Consider the following 21343-nt stretch of genomic DNA (forward strand, 5'->3'; position numbering starts at 1 on the left):
TCATAAGGAGCCTGGCACCAGTCCTATCGCAACATGGCAACCATCAAGGAGATGACAAACGTCACATCCGCAGAATATTTTTATATAATCCAGATTAACAAGAAATTGTATCATTGACGAGGCATATATTTACAACCAATATGCGTTCATAAGTGTGATGGATCTCGTACATTTTCGCTTACGTCATTGGAAAAGTTAGAGAAGAAGAAAAGGAGTAGGGGAGAAAATACAGAAATTCCCACATGTAATTATTTATTACAAGACCAACGGAAGGAAAAAGTAATGAAGTGTTGAACACGCCCCTTGATTTTTACCCCCCTCATAAGATTAAGGCATTAGCACCTATGTCAATTATCCAGGAAAAAGCGCTATTTCTCAAATAAAAACATTGATAGTGCTATCAGGCTAAAAAGAGGGGGAAATAACACAACTTCGTGCTTCTAAAGGTCGTTCATTGTTCCAAGCGGCGAAGTGTCCTTTCGGGCAAATGTTCAGATGAAGTCCATGAAATGAAGTTTGCTTATCATACTGTACAAGCTCGATTAGCAAGTCGAAATCTTTGTCTGCTTTCTTTTTCTCTTAGTTAATTTTACCACAATTTGAAATAGCAGCCCGCACAGACTTGTAGTTTTCGTCCATAGAGAACCCAAAGAATCAGTGTCGCATGGACGCCCTTTCTAGTATTATACTTCTAATCTCTTTCGCAGACGTCGTAGGCAAGTCAATTCTATGAAGAGTGAGGACCTTGGTAAAACGGCTGCAGTTTGTTCACTGGTGAAAAAAATGCAGTTTGAGATTGTATCCTGCCGTTCCCAAATACAATGTTTGTGGCCGCACAAGATCGACCTGTTGAGATGAACCGTTCATTTGATTTGTCAGCAGAAAGGTAATTAATATTCTGACTTGTGTCATTTCATGGGGGTCGGACGTTAGACAGTTTTCAAACATACTCGACGGTTGAGCTTTCTTTCTCATGAGCAAACTCTTCTTATGTACTTCTTTTTAGGGTAATGATAGGAAGCGGCGACGCTGACAAATCTTTCAAGGGAGATACCTGTAAAAAATGAGGTAGTTTATTTTTATCACTGCGGGAACTTTCTAGTTAAAAAGGGTTTTGATTGTCGCACTGGTTAACAGTGTCATTCAAATATGGAGATTAGCCTTCAATTTACTGACAATATTTCCTGTTTCAGAAAGACACGAAGACCGGACACTATAAATTTTGGACGAACGAGACGCTTTTTCATCTTACAAGGATGCGACATTTCGACAAGAATTCGTAATCATTTCCCAACACAAACCGAATCCGCTGTTTGCTTTGAGAAACTGGAGATGGAAAAAAAAAGGAACTAGGAAAGGAGAAAGTAAAAAAAAACCAACCTTACTAATTTCTTCAGCTATGAATTGAGTTGACCACGAAACCAATTGGTTGACCATTGTGTCTGAAGAAAAGAATGGCTTCATCATTCAGACTTCTTTGCAATCATTCTATTCTTGATCAGTTTAAAATTTTACGAAATGAAGCGCAATACTTACGCAAAAACTACCCAGACTTGATTAAACGAGAACAAATGCTTCCTGACCCAGCATTTTTAGGTGGGGTAAATTTATGTTATTGATGAGTTTGTCACCACGAAAGATTGTGCTCGCGGAAAAAAAAAACCTCAGTTGTCAGAATAAGAAGTGTGAAAATTCCTTTGTTCGCAAATGTATTTTTATCCTTCCGAAATCACTTCTACGACGTATATCTCTATTTTTTAAGCTGTCAGTGTCTCGCATTTTCACATTTCGCAGCGAAACTGCACGGCCCACTGACATGAGACAGCGAGACAATTTTTGCGCATTGCAGGCTCAGATCACTGATCCTCTTGTCAATAATTTCTCTTATCAAGTATTGCAGCATATCTAAAAAACCTACCAAAAACCAACTCCCATTCAATTCAAATTTCACCCCAGTTACACTATTTCAACTTTTATTTTCGTGTGGGGGCTACTGCCAAATGTTTCTCAGCTGCCCCCTCAGTAAAAATCTGAATCAATGGAACAATTACCAGAAATGACCCACTCCCCAGAATTTTTTTTCAAAATTTGAAAAGAAAGAAGAACAAAAATAAGTATTAATGCAAATGTAACTTAAGGCGGGATACCTGATAACAGATTCAAACAGTTGCAATTTCGCACAGATTCAAAAGTTTGTAGTTGTTTGGGGAAAATACTCGACAAAATGGGATTTTTAAGTTTGAAGATTTTGAATTTTCAAAATTTCTATTGAATAGAAGAAACATTTATCGAATACAGCTTCCAAAGAAGAGCATTCTTTTTTTAGACTTCTTAACTTTATAAGTCAATTTTTAAAAACAAACGAATCGGAGAAGATTAAAGGGAACATTAATCATTGCTAATGGTATTAAAAGCAGTCGCTAGTCTACAGTTTACACAGATGTCTACAACGCTGCCAGCTAATTACAGCTGATATAACGGTTTTTACCAGCCAAGTTTGAAAATAAAAGAAATAAAATGTTTTTTTTTTTCAAGGAACTGTCAAAGGTTTGTTTTGCTAAATTATACAACGACCAATTAGCAAATGGATTTCGAGAACCGTCTTAACGCGCGGAATGCTTAAAACACTAAGAGAGCAAACATGGAGCCTGCGAAGCGGGACCTTAATAGCTTTCGTTTTAAAATGTCACAAATTTTAGGAGCTTAATAGGGTCGTCGCTAACCCTGAGTAAAGAATGCGGGCAATGCATGTCCTATTGTGGTAACAAAGAGAATGCTTTCTGAGGTGCGTGTTCCTTTGGGATATCGCGTCAATGAAAAGACAAAAGGCGAAATTAATTAGGAGATGTTAGAGATAATTTTTCTTTGGCCGCGGGATAACACTATGGAGTAGTTTTTCCATTCGTGTAACCTAATCCGCTTCGAGAAACACGCATATCATTTTGCGTTTTTCAAAGGAAAGTAACAGGGCCGTATGGTCTAAAAGCTGTTGACTCAAAAACTCGTGTTTTGTGAGATAATTGCTCAAACCACTTCATCTACAAATGTGATTTGGCAGCTTCTAAAATGTTGTCTTTGTCCTAACAAGGTTACTGTGATAGCGTTGACAGTTTAATTCAATTTATCTTCGGTATCCAACTTTGACGGGCTGTCCCGCTAATTGAATTACTCCATGCGCTCTCGAAAGCTGATTGGTCGTTGGTTTAGGTAAATACTTTAATTAATTAGTCATCAATTTCGCACAAGCTGTATAATTTAATTGACGCATCCACAGGCTGGGTGAATACTCAGAGGTGGCTTGCGCCTGGTGGGTTACAAAGGCTCGCGGCACTACAGACCTACTTTGCCTTCTTTCACTGTGCCACGAGATATCAAACCAACATTTGTCTACGCTTCGATCGCCTTCTATAAGACACTAACCACAATGGAGACACAAAGGAATGGAAACAATTTGTCTTCTTTAGGCGAGGACGACTTGGATGTGAGAAACTCGGGACACAGTGCGGACAAAACCACTAATAACAGAGTGTTGCCATTTTCTATCGAAGCAATTCTCAGCGCCCCGCATCCAAAGAAACATTCATCAGTTACAAGGAAAATGCCTCGTTGGTCTTCACAAGGAACCTCTACGGAATCACCTCCAGCTATTTTAACTCTGGAGGACTTTACAAGCAGCAATTTACCGAACGATAGATCTGAAGAACCAGAAACCGCCGAAATAGGTGAGATCTAACTCCTGGCGTTAATTTACCACTAAACAAAAGCCAGGAAGCTTAAGTTAGAGTATTAGACTTTAGAATTTTTAATTCATTCCCTCTGGTGAACACGTCTCAAAATTTAAATCGTAATCTGCTTGCGCAGCCTTGAACAAATACTTAGTGACCCTGAAGCAATTTTGAAGCAATCGAAAGCTAGTTTCAGCATTGATGTTTACTTACGATTTGCATAACTCATGCGAGCTGTTTTTCTTTTCTCTGCTTTTCTTTTTTTTATTCCTTCAGCAAGGAGACATTTTGTGTGGTGTATAAAATTCTGTACCGCGATTAAAGTTATAATGTACTTACCATCTTATAGGTTCAAGGAACCTTCAGCAAAAGCTTATGGCATTTCAAGCAAGACTCAACGCCAGAAAACGTAGAAAAGCGAGAACATGCTTCACGAATCAACAGATATTTGAGCTTGAGAGACGATTTGTTTACAAGAAGTACCTATCCCCTTCGGATAGAGACGAAATTGCACATTCTCTGGGAATTTCTGGTGCACAAGTAATCACATGGTTCCAGAACAGAAGGGCGAAATTTCGACGGGATCTTGAGGAACTCAAAAGCGACGTTCAAGCAGCGAAGATTATGGACAATAAGCAAGTGAACCGACTGTGCAAGCGTTTGGAAATTTAATGTCTTACAAGGTGGTTCAATTGACACATTCAGGTTTCTTCCGGCACTCTGCAGTCTTATATGTGCATAATCCACCTAATGCAACAAGTAAGCGCTCGTTTTGTTCTTGTATACTCTTTTGCAGAATCCATTTTCTCAAAACACGGATTTTCTTTTACGGACACTGAACCTGAAATTTGGAAATTTCCTGCCTCAAGTACGGAAATTGTTTTACTCAAAAGCGACTCTCTCCTATCAAAGATCAAAGAGACTACTTGTTGAGTTTGTAGTAGACAGCTTGCGCCTCTTTAGTTGGCTTTTTAATGAGTCTGTTGAAGAAATCTTCTTAAATAACATGATTTGTCTCAAGGTTAAATACTCTGGTTAGGCTGTACCGGCCACATTCATAAATCACTGAATGCAGTGACACATCTAAAGTAAGATGCTAAATGAACGATAAATCAACTGGCTGTCTACTTATCCAACTTCACAGAGTCGGTCGGCTTCACTGTCGAATGAAAGGTCAGGGACAAGATCCGGATATTGCGTTTTAAAAATCTAGCGTGGTTAAAAATTGTATGCCTGCGTTTCGTTTGCTTTCCTCCACTCGAATTTTATTGGTTTATCATTGTATAATTTCTTCAAATCTAGCATGTGTACTTTATGCAAGACGGTGTCAAAAGATAAAACAGTAAACCAGAGCATCATTCATAGCTAAAATTACGAAGGGTTATAAATATTGCATATTTGTCAAGTTCAGCTTTTGGTGTGCATGGAAATAAATAACATAGATGAAAGTTTTGTTGTATCCATTGTCACTCCCAGAGGATATTTCAAGATTTATTTACTGAGTTAGTTTTACAAAGCAACCAGTACTAATACAATAAGTGTTTTTTTTCTACGACCACGATTCAAGAGGATAGAAGGTCTGTGAACAGGTCCCTCTGTATCAGTCAGATTTCCCTCGCGTCACTCATATAACCTTACATTCTTAAATCACATGAAAGCACGTAACCAAAACACCAAGCCAAATTTGGTGGAAAAAAGCATTCGGCTAACTTATTGAACGGAATATGAAATGTGCCAACTTCCATGTGTTATCTTCTTGCGGCAGATTGCCGATTGGTCGGGTAAGATGAATCGAATGCGACCAATACCTTTCACAAATGATTTATAAACTTAGAAGGTGCTAAACTATTCATCTACATCAAAGAGCTGAAGATTGGCTATCAAGCGTTTATCTCTTTAAACTGTGATGGATTGCTTCAGGGAGGAACTCGTCAGAAAGGCTGATAAATGACTGTTTTTCTTGCGGTGACGGTTTTGAAAGCAACTCTTTCTCAATAATTATTTCTTACTGAGTATTAAAAGCCTGCTTGTCGGTTATCAATCATATCGTCCAAAGAACGAGCACATCTTGGAAGTTTTAGAAAGTCGAAATTTCTCGAGTCGCTATCAAAAGGTGAGGCAATGTTACTCAACCTCCGCTGAACTTACGAATCTCCCAGTTACCTTCTTTGCCTATTCTAGATCATTCATTTCGTTGTCGCCGACATAAAAATATGATGAATGTAACAACCATTCTCCTATTGGTAAAACAACTTCAGCTGATCCCTTCTAGCTTCGATTGTGACGTTAGAACTCGAACCACGACAAGTTGGGAATTCCGGATTACGGAACAATAGCCTTTTCGGATGAAACACAATCCATCTCATTTTGACACTCGTGTACGACAGTTGCAGTGATTTATGGCGCTTTAAACCTTAGCGTCGACACAATAGTCCACCAAAAAGCTTTAAGCAGTTATTTGGCAAAGGTTAATGTTGAGCCGAGTATGTCGACAATCTAACGTCGTTTCTTCCTTTGCTAACAAGGATTATTCTTGCAACCGCTAAAGTTAGAACAGAATCATGGACTGGCGTGTGAACTGTGAGGTCGCGGTTGCGTTTAAACCTAAGATTATCACTTATAGGTCGTTTTGGCTGCTTTACTTTACGATCTCCGTGTATCGTGCTTACAGTTTAAAGAAAAAAGATTGACTGGAAAGAGGCATCACGCATCACATAATAATATTTATTCCCTTCAAATATAAACACAGCCGGATAGAGGGAAACTGTAGGCTTTAGTTAAAATATTTCATGAATATGTAACAACAAGAAACTGCCCACAGAACTCATTCAACAAACCGTTTCGGTGAAACTGATAAGAGAATATTTTTTCAATAAATTAAAACTTTAACTATTCATAGGCAGATTGGTATTATTCTTCATCGAATCAAATTGCCTACATTCCAACATTTTGGGAATATGGATTTCAGAGGTGGAATGTCCTGTGAATGGACTGGAATCCTGAGGGGAACACAATGGAAAAACAGTCATTAATTTTCTTGCGACAGATATTCAAAGGGATTTAAGTGAAATTCAGATAGAGGAATGTGTATTCAAACACGGACATGGTAATTCATTTCTATTCTTTCTTAACAAGGGTTACAATTATCGTTTATGTACATTCATCGAGAAACAAAGCTTAAGAAATACCTAGCAATGTTTATAACATAGCCATACCACAGCTCAGTAATGAAAGGCAGTGTGGTCCAAAATGGCCAGTAATGCCAGCTTAATTCTTAAATCCCTTAAACTATTAAATTTTTTTAAGAAAAGCAAATTCCTTCCATCACAATATGGAGTCGACCGACTCACCGATCTGGGGTGCGGCATACTTTTATCAGTTCCCTCCTTCAAAATCTCTTGCTAAGCTACGCTAACAGCCTAGTGAAACTTCACGAACGTCCTCCAAAATGGTATCCCTCAAGTATCGACACCATTTAAGTGTATTCTTTCTTTATAGGTGTTTGGTAATCTGTTATAGGAAAGAAAGTAACGTGATAGGAAACGGCGTGGGACTTCTCAGTATATATATTTTGGTCTTAAACGCCATTCATCGATTGAAAGCAAATTTTTTCAAGTGAAAATCGAAAGAAACTTGAGATGTATTGGAGTCGGCATCGGGGGCCAAACGAAGCTTCTTTCTGAAACAAGATCGCACAACTGATTTAGTTGAAGGATGTGACAAAATAATGATAACAATATAGTGGCGAGAGGTAAAACCACTGAGAAGAATCGGCAAGGACCGATAGAAATGCAAAGAGGGAAGAATCTCTAACTTAAAAGTCAAAACCCGCCAGAAAACTCAACTTTCACCAACTCTCAGAACAACTCTACCCGGATCATTTTATTAACATTAGGAACAACCTCCTTAACAAAATAAACTCCACAGAGAATGCCATAATATTTAGTTCTGTTAACTTGACTGGGGAAAAAATTATCTCTTGATCGGATACATCAATCTTAGAGGTTGACATAAGGTCTACTAGATCCCCTAAAATGAACTGAGATGTCTGCATCTATCAGATAAGGAAAGGACCTTTATGCACTGTATGCCCACCCTAGGACTGAACAATTGGAACGCGACGGATGAGTTTAGGTTTTTCGAAAAAGTGTCTCCAGGTCTGATGCATGCAATACTTGGCCTCAGCGGATTTGTGTTTTGACTGATCAAAAATAGATGTCACAAACAAGAGTTTCTAAAACAGAGACCTCTGTGATTCCGGTTAAAATAATAATGAGTGCTTATGTTTTCTTTCTTCTCAGCTAAGTTAAGCTTCCACTTTAACAGAATGCAATAAACAGATCGTCAGTTATACAAAGCTCCGCTTTAATTGAGTAAACATCTAGCTATTTCAAAGCATTGTTTAATTTTGAGCACTGACCGGTATCTATTCTGGTTTTCAGCAACTAAAAGCGGTTGCACGAAGCTATACTATTCTTTCTGCACGAAACAAAAGTTATTGTTTTGACTATGTTGAAACTCTGGGAAGTTAGCCGCTTATCTTAACTGCACCCAACTTTTAGGAAGGCCAAACTGAGGATGTGAAATTTTTCGTATGTGATCCGGCATTGTACAAAGTTCCATAAATATCAATTACTAATTAGTCTCCAGTGCACAGCTTTGATTTGTTTCCTGTAAGGTGGTAAACATTCGATAACCCTGGTTTCCTTCTGAGACTTTCTTCGCTTGTATATTCAGTGCAGACCGACAGGTAGAGTTTGAACTGATATGGAAGACGTCATTCAGTTGCTAAGTACCTCCGACGTTGAAATAAGGAATGTGAGACAAGATGGTTTGGAGAATTGTTCTTACACTTCAACTCTAGTCTCCCTCTACGGTTTCATTCCTTGAACTCTGAGTTCATGGGAAATCCACTTTGCAATCAAGAATAGTTGACGTCCATCTGAAACTTTTGATTCCTAAACGTAGTAAACAAATTTCTGTTTTTAAAAAAAAACTCTCCAAGTTTTTCTCCTTTATTTGTTGAATTTTCTACAAAACAAATAATAGGAGGAGCTGAATTGTTACATATGTGTTGAGGCGGGATTTTGTACTGATCTCTAGTTCTCGGGGGAAAAGTAAAGGTCCTTGGTGTAAACAGCAAAAAATACGGCTGGGCTGCTTACCGATTCTAGATATAACTTAGATCTATTTTCATAGAGTGAAAATGCGCTTACAATTTGCCACAATATTTGTTGTAATTCTGCGGCCAACTATGAGGGTCTACACACGAACAAATTGAGAGCGATCATAGTAAGAGAAAAACTGACTAGAATAATAAAGTACGTCCACCTTAGTGATCGCTTGTTCACTCATGAAGCTCTTACGGCATCTTGACCACGACCTCCGTTCTTAATCTCTTGAAAAGTTACAGGTATTGATAAAAGAAATCAGGCATTTTTCTCACTCAGATCACACAGTTAGAGGTATGCACACCTAATTAATTTTACTGAAGCTCTGACAGTAATTAGATAATTCTTCCGGTGGTGGAGGTAATCGTATTATCCCGGCATTTGATATCAGTTATCTGAGACTACAGCTGGCGCCTCTCTAGTCCTGTGGTTTGCTAAAGTAACTCGGCTGTCATCAATATCGACAGAGGTATCAATTAAAAACAATCACTGTCTGTACGGCTTTATTTGCTCAGACAAAGTTCAATCGTAATTAGCTTCCGTGAAATTAATAAATGTCGTCGGCCTGTTGAGATTTTAGGGGCAAAGGACGTGACTCAATTGTATCCTGACGCCCAAAGAGTAAAATAAAAAGTTAATGGGTTGAAAGTAATTATTAAAGAAAAAATTTCTGTTTGAGCACAAACAAAAATAACACGAAAAATCAGATTGAAGTGCCAAATTTTAGACCATGAAACGAGACAAACGAGCGTCAGTAAAAAAAAAAAAGCTAGGTATGCCTTTCTTAAAGTAATCCTGAAAGAAATTGCTCAGACAGCTATTGAAATATGAAATAGTAGCTTGATCAAACAATGTTTGAATTACTCGGGTTGCTCGCCTGCCGGTGATGAGTCTCCTGACGAGATGAGCAGTGGATCGGTCAGTATGCTGAGATGAGCAGTGGATCGGTCAGTATGCTGAGATGAGCAGTGGATCGGTCAGTATGCTGAGATGAGCAGAGGATCGGTCAGTATGCTGTGATGAGCAGTGGATCGGTCAGTATGCTGAGATGAGCAGTGGATCGGTCAGTATGCTGAGATGAGCAGTGGATCGGTCAGTATGCTGAGATGAGCAGTGGATCGGTCAGTATGCTGAGATGAGCAGTGGATCGGTCAGTATGCTGAGATGAGCAGTGGATCGGTCAGTATGCTGTGATTTGGTGGAAAAGAGAGACATGCATTCACCTTAAACTAAAGATTCCTCCTCTCATTTATTCAATCATTCATTTACTCCGTTTATTATTTATATATTTAGTTGTTGGCGTATTCATCTTTTGTTGAACAATAAGTCGGGATAAACAGCATCCCACTTGTTTCCAACGTTGTTCTCATCATCAATTCATTGACACTGTGTGACCAAGCCCCATGCATCAGAACGTAATGTGCCGTTCACGGCTCCCCAACTACAATAAGATAATGTCCCTCTCCGCCATGAAACGTATACTTTGACAGTGATAACGTTTTCATTTTCAAATGGGCTACGTATTTCGAATCAAGCTTCGTAATTCGGCGGTTAAGCTATGCGGAAAATTCTTGATCTCCCGGCTAATATATTTCTTGGCGATCTACATGGAAGTTGATAATAATAATAATAATAATATAATAATAGTTTAATATTTGTAGTGCGCAAATTCCATTTACATATGATCAAAGAGGTTGACCCTCTCTTGCGCACAGAAAGTGCGAAACTGAGGAAAAGTATACTTTCCGCGGCAGAATAATAAATAGCCACTCTATGTTATATGTAAACATATATTTTTTGGTTTCTGGTATCCTATTTGTCATGTGTGTAGACTGTAAGAAAGGTGTCCTTCTCCGACTTTTGAAATTTCCCTCTAATTTGTCTCCTCCGTCAAAATCTCTCTTGACTGGCCTGTTACGCTGGGTAGCCTGTGCAGCTCATGTTTTTACGGTGCAGAGCTATGGAGTGAAGTTGCGAGAGGCTTGGAACAGAAAAAATAAGGAGAAGGCTCCTTTGCTAGTTTTCGCGGCTACAACACCTTTATTTTCATCCCAGTCGGGCCATAAATTCACCAGCTACGCAGGCTATTCGCTTGGCATCTGAGCTAACATGTTCGTCAGTTATGCAGCGAGCTCTTGTTTTCAGGTGGAGACATAACGAATAAGGTTGGTAAAGATACGGCTTTAATAATGACAGTCGTCAAACACAGTTGTGGCACCAACAGTTGGCGCCTTTTCGATCCCTCTCCAAACTTATGGCGCCTTAAATTAAATTTATCAAACTGACCACGAAACGTAATTCTCGGCTCCTTTCTCGGGGGAAAGTCTGATTCAAATACTGCAAGCTAAGCACCCACTAAAAAAAATTGTATTTTAAACAGAATTGACGCTTCCCTTGAAAATGTTTAAATGTCTCTAACATCCCTACGTTTTCTAAAAACGTAGATGTCTTCATTACCATACCCAACTTACCACCTGCAGCTTATACTTACAAGTTTGACTTTAAAAAGTAATAAATAAACTCTAATTTAAAAACTTTAGAAGATTATATCAGAAAAGCATACCAGGAACTTTATCATCTATTTTGCATAAAATGGACAAGGTTAGGGTAATGCCGTATTATAAAGCAGATAAAGGGCTTCGCATATCTTTCGATGTATTGGCAATAAGTTAATTTTAATTTATAAGATAACTGACGCAATCTTTGAACATCTTTTTGGATTTAGCTCAGTATGATGTCACAAAACTACAGTACAAGTTGTGAAAATGTTAACAAAATAATTTTCACTGACCACATATCATAGGCCAAACAGTTAATGTTGTAAAAAATGATATGATTTAGATCTCGGCAGTGAACCCAATATTTCACGATTCATTAGGTAATGAAGTACATCGACTGCCAAGTACTATCAGAGGATCTCCACTACCAAATGGAGCATTTTTAGTGTTTTCAGAGCGACACGATGTAACTCGACTGAATTACATTTCAATTTGGCTTTTTTTTTTTGGTTGCTGTATTAAAAAACATTTTCTTTGCCGGAAAGACAGAATTCCTCTTAAATGCAAAAGCGAGAGCTGGATAAACACATAATAAAATATTGATCAATACAGCGGCCTTACATCCAAGTATGCTCGGCCCTCGGAGAGTTTAAAGAAGTAAATAAAATGTTAATTCAACATACCATCAGAAGCACACCATCAGCTTTGTTTTATGCACAAAAGTCTCTTTCTATCACTCCAACCGGATAAATTATTCAGACAATCGTCTACATAATTATCTAGATCGATGACGTGCGCGCGAGGGAAAAGGAAGAGCAGCGCAACTGCATGTTCAGTTTAGCTGAACTATCCACTAAGGACCAAATGCGACCAAGAAAACGTCATTTTATGAATTCTCGACACAGCTAACAAAGATTTTAAAAGAAATTGTTTGCAGCTGAATTAGAGAGATATACAATAGTTTGTCACCAAGATCCTTAAGTAAATAGGGTTGGATGACAGTATGAAGATCATTGACTCATTGGTGTTTGCGTTTCTTCCCATTTTGGTTGTTGGTGACTTAGACTTTTTGTGTGTCAGTCTGGAAAAGGATAATTCTTTAGCTTGCCCAGGTACAACAACTGAAGGCTCTACAAGAGGTGATAGACCTGATGTTTTCGTCTCGTGGCTGAATAGGCCACCTTATATTTATAACAATAAAGAGACGAATGATTCTTTGAAGGATGACGGAAGCCAGGGAAGTGAAAAAATGGAAAAACGCTCTGCACCTGAAACCAAACTCAAAGGTATTGTATACGAAGTTGTCAACAAAGCACTAAAAATATGTTTGGGAGTAGACTGCCATGTGAACTACAGTACAAATACCACCGAAGATCTACAACAACTCAATCAAGTTATCGCGCAGAAAACAGCTGACATTGCTTTGCCTGTGCAAAGCAACGTAGAAAACAAATATGGCGGCCATGAGTACGTACAAGTCATGAAATCGCCAGGTTTTGTCTTCATTGTGAATAAACAACAAATGCAGGATCAGTCACGAGACTTAGTTGTACGTGCTATGAAAGATACATGGCCAGTTGTCGTCATAACGCTGCTGATGACATGTTCAGCGGGCCTGTTGATTTGGGCATTGGTAGGTACATATCATAAATGTCTTAAAATATATTTCATTCAATTCTAAATCTTTTTAATGGCTCTTATGTTCTACGATGAAAACATTTTTGTGTATGTCAGTAACTTAGCTGAGAGACTAGCCAGTAAGTTGGCGAGAGACTAGTAAAATAAAACGTCATCTTCTCCGATGCTGTTAAAGTGCAAGCCACGATTAACGCCGTTGCAGTCAATCATTTGGAAAGTTTACTCTTAAGAATCATTTCTCGCTCAATAATGTGTTTATTGCTAAAGAAACATTTACAAGTTTCCGCTGAAAAAATATCCTATTTCGCATTTTTGAAAGATGTTAGCCTTTGAAAACCTAAACGTCACTCCTTTTACTTGCGTCAAATTTATGTTTATGCACGACAATGTCCAAGATAAATAAATAATAGCTAAAAATGCAAATCGGAAGTGCTCTTAAGGTACACAAAATTAGAAATAGAGATATTTATAGAAATTGAATATCCTTGAGGTCAAACAAATGGTTCACTTTTGCCTTAATAATGAGATCCAAATTCTATGCAATTTCGAGGGTTGAGCATCAAGAAAAATGCAGTTATTAGTTCAGAGCCGTTTTTTCAATAATCAGGCCTCTTAGTAAAACGTGATAAGGAATGATAAATTATGAGATATCGGTAAGGCAGATGGTGCAATAAGAAAGGACTGTTTTGCAAACAATTATCCAAATTTTTTCAATTAATCCATGTTTAAACAGGCTTTAGACAAAAAGAAAAATACTTCAGTGCCTTTAAACAAGCAGTTCGATTTTAAAATAACGATCTAACATACATTTATAGAAAAATTTCAGAGGTCCTGTAAGGCTTTTCACCGCCAGAAAGTCACCTCAACTGATGAAAATTTAATCGGATTTTATAGAATTCAATCTTTCTTTCCACGAGTTGTGAGATTTTTTTTTTACGTATTACTCGATTTTATTCGAATTGTGGGATCAGAAGAGAAATGATATTATCATGCTGCTAGAGACGTGAAACAAAAGATTGACCAGCGGTACATGGAGCACCTTTCTGGATTTGGTCAACAGACCACGTGATAGACCCATTCAATGCACTTGTTCTGCAGTACACTCCTCGTGTCATTAGTGGGCCAGTGGGTGCCCAATGACACATGGATCCATTTCGGCCCTATCAGTGGGCCGGAAAAGACTACAAAGAAACTATTTAGCCATATTTATCATTCAAAAAATTGAAATTGCTCAGAACTGTATACTTAACCAGCTGTAACTATCCTTTCTAGGCAATATGATATACACTAGCATCCTCTTTACTCACGAATTTGTAACTTTTGTCTTTATCGAAGGACACCGTTGGGAATCCAGATCACTTCCCGCGCGCTTTCACGCATGGAATCATGGAGGGCATTTGGTGGTCTTTTGTGAGCATGACTACAGTAGGGTACGATAAACTGGCTGACAGAACAGACAACTTAGCTCTTTGCTTACCGTTCTTATCAATTGAATTTCATAAACAATCACCTCAATTTTGCTCGCTTTCTCAAGTTGATTCACTTTGCTTCATATTCATACTCATCACCAGATTTTCAATTGACTCTCCTTATCATACATTTCATTTGGTTTCAACCGGTCAGGTATGGTGACAGGACCCCCAAGTCATATTTGGCTCGTTTTTTTGGCATCTTGTGGATTCTAATCGGCCTTGTCTTATGTTCGTTCTTCACGGCCACTTTTACGAGCGCCCTGACGTCTTCGTCCATCAAACAAAGGGAATCTTTCCTTGGAGTTAAGGTACTGTATGCATTTTACCTAAGCGAGTAAAAGTTATACTCTCCATATTTTCAATTTTTTTTTAAATATTTCACCGTCATTAACTCTATTAAATGTTACAAATTTCAAAGTAATAGTCAGAGTGACCAAAGAAAATTATAAAAAGCAAATTAATTGTTCGAATGAGAACTATATTTAATAATCAACTCAATACAAAATCTTTGATTAATACATGTAATTTTAAAACTCCTAGAGGCCACAATGAAGTAGTTTAAATTTACTATTATTCTGACACATGGTGGTTTTGACGCAGGTTGCAGTTATTGCAGACAGTAACGCCTATGACGAGGCTCTGAAGCATGCTGCAAATGTCAAAGGTAACTCACAATACGTGATACAGAGTATTTACCCGCTTTTTTCATACACCCGTTGACACCTTGGTGCAAATTAACACAACGCACTGATTTCAAAGGATCTTTTATGAAAGGTTGATCACGCACTGATGTTCAAGGCATGTTTATCAATAAGTTTCTCTTTTAATTTCTCGAAAAGGTTTCCGTCTTCTCTCAGATTTTCGACAAACGTTTCAATTAAATTTTTCCTTGGTTTATGCCGATACATGCAAAACTTGATCATTAACTGCAAAGCAGGATGAAACCTATGGCAGCAAAGATGCCTCAAAGCAAAAGCTACTATAAAAACAAAAACAAAACCAAAAAAAAACCTTGCGCATAAAATACTTACTGAAGGTAACAAGACATCCCGAGACTTTTTAAATGCGAAAGTTAATACTCAATGTTATTGAATTGGTGATTTAAAAAATACTAACCCCTAATGAACCTTGTTTTGATTGAGAATCAGTCAGTCTATAAGAATCAAACAGCTTAAGAAAAGAAAATATCCAACCCCCTTCCAATTTTGCAAGTGGGTAAGCACTCAAGGGGTATACACAAAAATATCCTTTTTAAAGGTCAAAGCACTCTTTTTGCCATGGTAACAACGGCTGCTTGTTCGCGCCCTTAGGCCTCGTATTCATACAAAAAAATCATTTATTTCTCTATCTCAAGCTCAATAAAATTTTACAGATTGGTACTTCTCGCTATTACATTCTCAATCCTGAGTTTCTTTCATTTTATTATTGACAGAATTAATTAATGAAGGATCGGATTTCGTGTTGACTGAACAATTCGGCGTGTACGCCACTCAGTCCTATTACCATTTACTCATCGTAGATGATAATCATCTTCTGTCGATCATTTAGAATACACTGACTTCTACCAAATGTACAAAGCACTCATGGAAAAGAGAGAAGTGCAAGGGATTTTGGCGGACATATACACTGCCTCATACTTCATGCACAATATTAATGACACTCTGCTGGCAGTGAAAAAGTTCTTCGCAAGTCAACACTCAATTGGCTTTGTCATTAGACGCGAGCATCATACCCTTAACGAGTACTTGATCTGCTTGAGGAACCTTTTCAAATACAGACAACGTGATGTTAAAAAGATCATTTTACGACACATTCAAGTATTTCATGTAAGTTGCAAAAGATAACTCCAGGTTCCTGTGTTAGCGTTATGACCTCATAAGAAGACACTTACGAAGGTCAGTTATCAATCTGCGAGTGTGATTGGCTCTCACATATAACTTCCACCATAATTAGATCATGTTTCCTTGAGAGGAGCACAACTGAGAGACTTACAAGCCAAATCATAAGCTCACCAGACTCTGAATCGAGTCCGTTTGGGGTGTTTTATGAGAAAGATACTTTGTCTCAAACTCCTCTTTCAAAACCAGAATTAAAGACGGGTAGCGGGAGCGGTAGTATAAGCCTTGCAGCCTCACACTACAGAATTCGAATACATTCTAGCAGGTTTGGGACACTATAATAATAATAACAATATTTTAACAGGGAGCCCACTTCACCAAAAGGTGCTCTTCAGTGAGGCCTTGCAAACCTGAGACCCTGAGACACTTCAACGCATATGGAGCTAAATTGAAGGTTTTTCACTTTTTATCCCTAAATCAGGCAGCTCGTTGTTTCACCAACTTGCCTTACCTTGTTTACACGCCATCGAAAAGTTTCTTCTTATTGATCGGCTTGACTCGCAGACCGCTACCTTAAAAGTTTATTGCTCGTTAGAGGAGTTCCAAAGGGGAAGTGGAAAGGCTAAACAAAGACATTTTAAATTGAACGCCGGTTTTCTGAATCCAGGTTCGGATGGTATTTAAAAAAAATGGTGGGATTCACCTCTGGATCTTAATTTGTCAGTATAAGGCTCCCTTTAAAAGTGGACTGTTTTTTCCTCGTTATTGTATTGACACAGCAACCGTTTAACTGTTTTTTAGAATGAGACTCTTAATCGTAGAGTGACAGCGGATGACATCGACGTCATGGTGAAGTTGCTTGATGGTGACTCGCTCTGGTTTAGGAGAACTTTTCACATTCTTCTCATCGTATTTTTCTTGATGTTGACTGTGGGCTTATTGTACGAGTTTTGCAGAATGGCTACAAGTGAGTTATCGGTTTTATTTATTTTGTAATACTTAATTTTCGTCAACGACTCGAGGTTTTTTTAACTCCTTGTATACCTTTGTACTTGATACAAACTAATGATATTTGTGAGAGTGCTGAAGTTTTTAAATATTATAAAATAGCTACTTCCTTTACAAAACATTCAGTCATATCTCACGTTTAGTCTACCTTTAAATTATAACTGTTGCAATTCATCTCTCTTCGTTTTCGTTTACAGGACCCCGGTCCACTGAAAACTAACATGTCTGACCATGAACTTGAAAGAAAAGTTATCCTGTCGCAAACCGAGCATGCATGCGAATAATTCACAAGTAAAACTGAAAATTTTGTTGTCGTTTTACTTTACCTTGTTTTTAAAAACAAATGCTCAAGTTATATAAAGTTAAAACTATCTTTTTTTCACCTTTACATGCTCAATTTGGAGGTTGGTTGGCCGCATCTTGATATGCTTTAATGTGACAGCGTGATGCTGTTAGTGAGTTTCACAGGCGCTGACTAATACTTGGCTGTGTAGCCGCGCGATGCGGTTCCAGTCGAGGCCCACAAATTGACTCAGTGGTTAGAGTGGTTTCACAGGCGCTGACTAATACTTGGCTGTGTAGCCGCGCGATGCGGTTCCAGTCGAGGCCCACAAATTGGCTCAGTGGTTAGAGCATCCGACTAGATCACGGAGGGTCGTGGGTTCAAGCCCCATCTGGGGCTCGGATTTTTCTATTACATTAAAATTGTTTCATCTTTAAAACTATCCTTAATCCACAATTTACAACGATAAATTAGAAACTCGATAGTTTCAAGCAATTATCCATACACAAAGTTTCCGCCTTTGCATTAAAAAAGGGCGACCCCGAGAAATGGTGCGATAGTACGAATTTCGATTGAATGTGGTAAATCCAAGACTGAGTAAAGCAATCAAAACTGCAGATTAGTACAATTCAAACATCCAAGGCGTTATTGAAAATCTAACTTAAAACAAGTCAACTGTCAGAATCGCGAGTGACCAAATTACGACTAGCTTTACTTGGATATCGGATCGGTTCAAAGGTTGACAAGACTTCTTCAGAAGAATCATCGGCTTAGTAAAGAAAAGCCAATGCAGTGTGGATTGCATTCGACACTCAATTCAGCTTAACTTTGAAACTTTTTAGCAGTGTTTTAATACAGCTCATAAGGAAGGTAAATTATTCTAACCAACATGTGCACGGTAGTGGATGGAATTGGATTGGAGTGGACGCTTTCAAACATGGCAGGAAACTTGACCTTTTTGAAATCTTGTAAAGAAACACCCTGTACAACGCCTGGAAAAAAAATTAAACCAAAGAAAGAAGTTTATAGATATAAATATTCACTAAACTGAGACGTACTTCAACCGGTCTCCCTTAAGTGCATAGCATTATCCGAGATAAACAGTTATTAAATGCCACTCCTTTAAAATTCTTTTAAATAAATTTAATTCCGCTTCAAATATTGTTGATTTTCAACCAAATAAAAGGCTATCGCATACCGTACGAGAAAAACATTAGAATTAGCACTGTAAACCAACGGTGTTCTGTTTATTATATAGATATTTACTGCCTATTTGAATCAAAGGTAATTTCAAAACACATTTTAAAAGCAGTGAAGGCAGACATTACCTGCACGTAAACTCAGCTCACAGAAAAGCTGCTTCAACGTCCAACATGGAACAATAGCAAATTCTCATGACAAGAAATGTCTTCCCATCCAAAAAATTGATTCAACTTTAAGAAAGTTCATTAAGTCTCAAGGAGAAAATGAGGATATGTCTCTACATGACTTCTTGTTTCCTTAAAAGACACGTCTCGAGAAGCTGTCATGAATGGCAAGTTATCATAACCCTTTCAACTACACAAAAGGCAATAGTGAAATTTGGTTTAGCTCACTATTGGGAAATCTCTTGTTCACAGTTAATTTGCAAAATCACCATGGCTCCACAAAAGTTTACGGATTGACTTTACCTCATTTTACTCCAGCTTCTAAGTCAATTGGTTCCTTTGATATCTTTCTTCGCAGATGCTTGAACCCCACAAAGCCAGAGGAGCAAGTTATGAACAGAAATAGGGTAACAGAAATACCGATAACCGTTGCTTTGAATGATACGGAATCTTGATCAATTAAGCCACTGTAGTTTTGTTGAGCTGAATCTGTAGATGTTTCACTCATCTGAGAGGAGGACTTATCAAAATGCTGCAATCATCAAGCGTTAAAAAAACAAACAAACAAAATATGAATGAGTGTTTTGATTTAGAGCGTGAAACTATAGTGAACACAATATTTCTGGAACTGAAGGAAGCTACATTGATCTCACTCATTGTAAATATTAAATGATGCAATGGGTGTTTACTAAGCTACCTGGAATGGCTCGAAAAATCTAAGAAGGGGTATAATTCACATCAGTGTGTAGACCTTACTTTGACGGATTTAAGAAGTCTGCTTGTATTGGAATAGATATCCTCGGATACAGAGTTGATGACTTTTGGTAGGCAGTCCAACACGTTAGCACTGAAGCCATCCCTTTTTATTCCGGCACCGTAGTAGTGTTGTCTTTCAAGCACTTTAACAATCGATAATCCTGCATTGCGTTTTTGCTTGATAAACTCGATCCCTGTGAACATTTCTTCCAAAATGCCTTCTACATTTCCGTTTTCCAACGAAAAGAACGCTTCCTGTAGGTTTTCAAAATCTGATGAACAATAGTTAAGAAAATAGACAACCATTAATTCAATGCATGGAGAAACCCTGAATTATTTATCACTATAGAAGTTATAATCGTAGATGCAGAAAACTATATAGGAATATGCTTCTTACAATGAAACCGAAAGTTCTAAGTTTCCATCAGTGTTTTAAAGCCTTTCGCCGTCTCGGCTCTATCAGGAATGTGACGAACCCTCTGCATTGGTCTGAATTCATTCAGTTGGTCTCCCTCGCAGAGTCAGTTTACATAGGTGAGTTTGATAGCTGCCCCTTTACTTACCTACAACGTTTGCTCCGAGCTTTACAGCTTGCTTAAAGGCAAAGCTCTCCTTCTGTGCGCCAATCTGCAAATTTATCACATATTGGTATAATCTAGCACGATAGTGTCTCAAAGGCAGTGGTCAGTGAATAGATATGATGTCAGAATGAAGGGTCACCACCCATATTTGGTCACTGAGAAACTTCATAGGCCTACTCAGTGGGGCCTAAAGTCGTCGTAACTTTGGGCGACTTTAGGCGATTTAAGGCGACTTAAGCAAAATTAGCAGAAAAAACATTGCGACTTTAGGCGACTTAAGGCAACTTAAGGCGACTTAAAGTGATTTTATTTGACTGAAGTGATAAAATCAAAGTTAGCAACAGTCTCTCCATAAACCTTGAAAATATTTACCGAATCCCTTGCAATAAACACAATAGTCATTTTGGTTACTTTTGCATGCTCGTAAGTCACCATAGTCTAAAATATCCAGATTTCAAACCAATTTACCTAAAAATAATGAGACAGAATTACCACAACAGTTATTGTTAAATTATACGATCAAAGCTAGTGAATAAATAGCCAGGAAACCAATTTAGCTTAAAATGTTCAGACAAAATTACCACAACAGTTATTGTTAAATTATACAGTCAAAGCTAGCGAATAAATACCAATAATAAGCAATTTAGCAATTTAATAACCAATTTAGCTTGGAATGTTTAGACAAAATTATCACAACAGTTATTGTTAAATTATACAGTCAAAGCTAGTGACTAAATAGCCAGGAATACATTATGGGTTATATGCCCAACATCAAACAAACCTATCAAAAATATACACATAAAGACGTACATTTTTAATTTTAGAGAAGAGACATGATTTACATAAAACTATCAATACATTTCCCACATAATTAATTAAAAATAACTTTATTATTAATTATTTCACAAAGCCTCACAAATTATAAAAATTGTTATCTTGGTAAACTTGTCTCCCATATTTTTGCCACTTGCACTGTCAATTTTGGCATGAAAGTTTGGCAAGTCTC

The 21343-nt window shown here is 37.8% G+C and overlaps 3 protein-coding genes and 2 long non-coding RNA genes across 7 annotated transcripts in view; 2 read left to right on the forward strand and 3 right to left on the reverse strand.

The window, feature by feature from the left end:
* Positions 1-235: 235 nt before the first annotated feature.
* Positions 236-1530, reverse strand: LOC148742176 (uncharacterized). The gene is made up of 2 exons (XR_015998576.1): positions 1381-1530; positions 236-1054 (listed from the first exon to the last, which is right to left on the reverse strand). It is a non-coding gene; the product is annotated as an uncharacterized LOC148742176 (long non-coding RNA).
* A 1677-nt stretch (positions 1531-3207) lies between these two features.
* On the forward strand, positions 3208-5173 carry LOC111323744 (transcription factor LBX2). Its single transcript, XM_022927175.2, has 2 exons — positions 3208-3722; positions 4075-5173. Exons 1-2 carry the CDS (start codon positions 3425-3427, stop codon positions 4395-4397), a joined length of 621 nt encoding a protein of 206 aa, XP_022782910.1. The 5' UTR covers positions 3208-3424; the 3' UTR covers positions 4398-5173.
* Positions 5174-7582: 2409 nt separating this feature from the next.
* LOC148742177 (uncharacterized) lies at positions 7583-9654 on the reverse strand. The gene is made up of 2 exons (XR_015998571.1): positions 9057-9654; positions 7583-8683 (listed from the first exon to the last, which is right to left on the reverse strand). It is a non-coding gene; the product is annotated as an uncharacterized LOC148742177 (long non-coding RNA).
* A 19-nt stretch (positions 9655-9673) lies between these two features.
* Positions 9674-18657, forward strand: LOC111323754 (uncharacterized). Of its 2 annotated transcripts, XM_088752743.1 has the most exons (8): positions 9674-11061; positions 12459-13027; positions 14368-14462; positions 14656-14812; positions 15105-15168; positions 16053-16330; positions 17144-17309; positions 17548-18657. In XM_088752743.1, exons 2-8 carry the CDS (start codon positions 12644-12646, stop codon positions 17568-17570), a joined length of 1167 nt encoding a protein of 388 aa, XP_088608869.1. In that variant the 5' UTR covers positions 9674-11061; positions 12459-12643; the 3' UTR covers positions 17571-18657. The 2 variants fall into 2 exon arrangements, with proteins under 2 accessions (XP_088608869.1, XP_022782916.1); XM_022927181.2 differs by lacking the exon at positions 9674-11061 and having other exon boundaries at positions 11090-13027.
* LOC111323760 (uncharacterized) overlaps positions 18461-21343 on the reverse strand; it is a 16672-nt gene continuing 13789 nt past the window's right edge. Inside the window, exons 2-5 of one of the 2 annotated variants that reach the window (XM_088752757.1) lie at positions 20320-20383; positions 19757-20028; positions 19304-19532; positions 18461-18625 (exon numbers count right to left, since the gene is read on the reverse strand). In XM_088752757.1, coding sequence (XP_088608883.1) covers positions 19305-19532; positions 19757-20028; positions 20320-20383 — 564 coding nt within the window. In that variant the 3' untranslated portion in view covers positions 18461-18625; position 19304. Of the gene's footprint in view, positions 18626-18761; positions 19533-19756; positions 20029-20319; positions 20384-21343 lie in introns of those variants that run through there. The other variant, XM_088752764.1, reaches the window with a different exon arrangement.

This window comes from Stylophora pistillata, chromosome 1 (assembly GCF_964205215.1).
Source record: "Stylophora pistillata chromosome 1, jaStyPist1.2, whole genome shotgun sequence".
NCBI lineage: Eukaryota > Metazoa > Cnidaria > Anthozoa > Scleractinia > Pocilloporidae > Stylophora > Stylophora pistillata.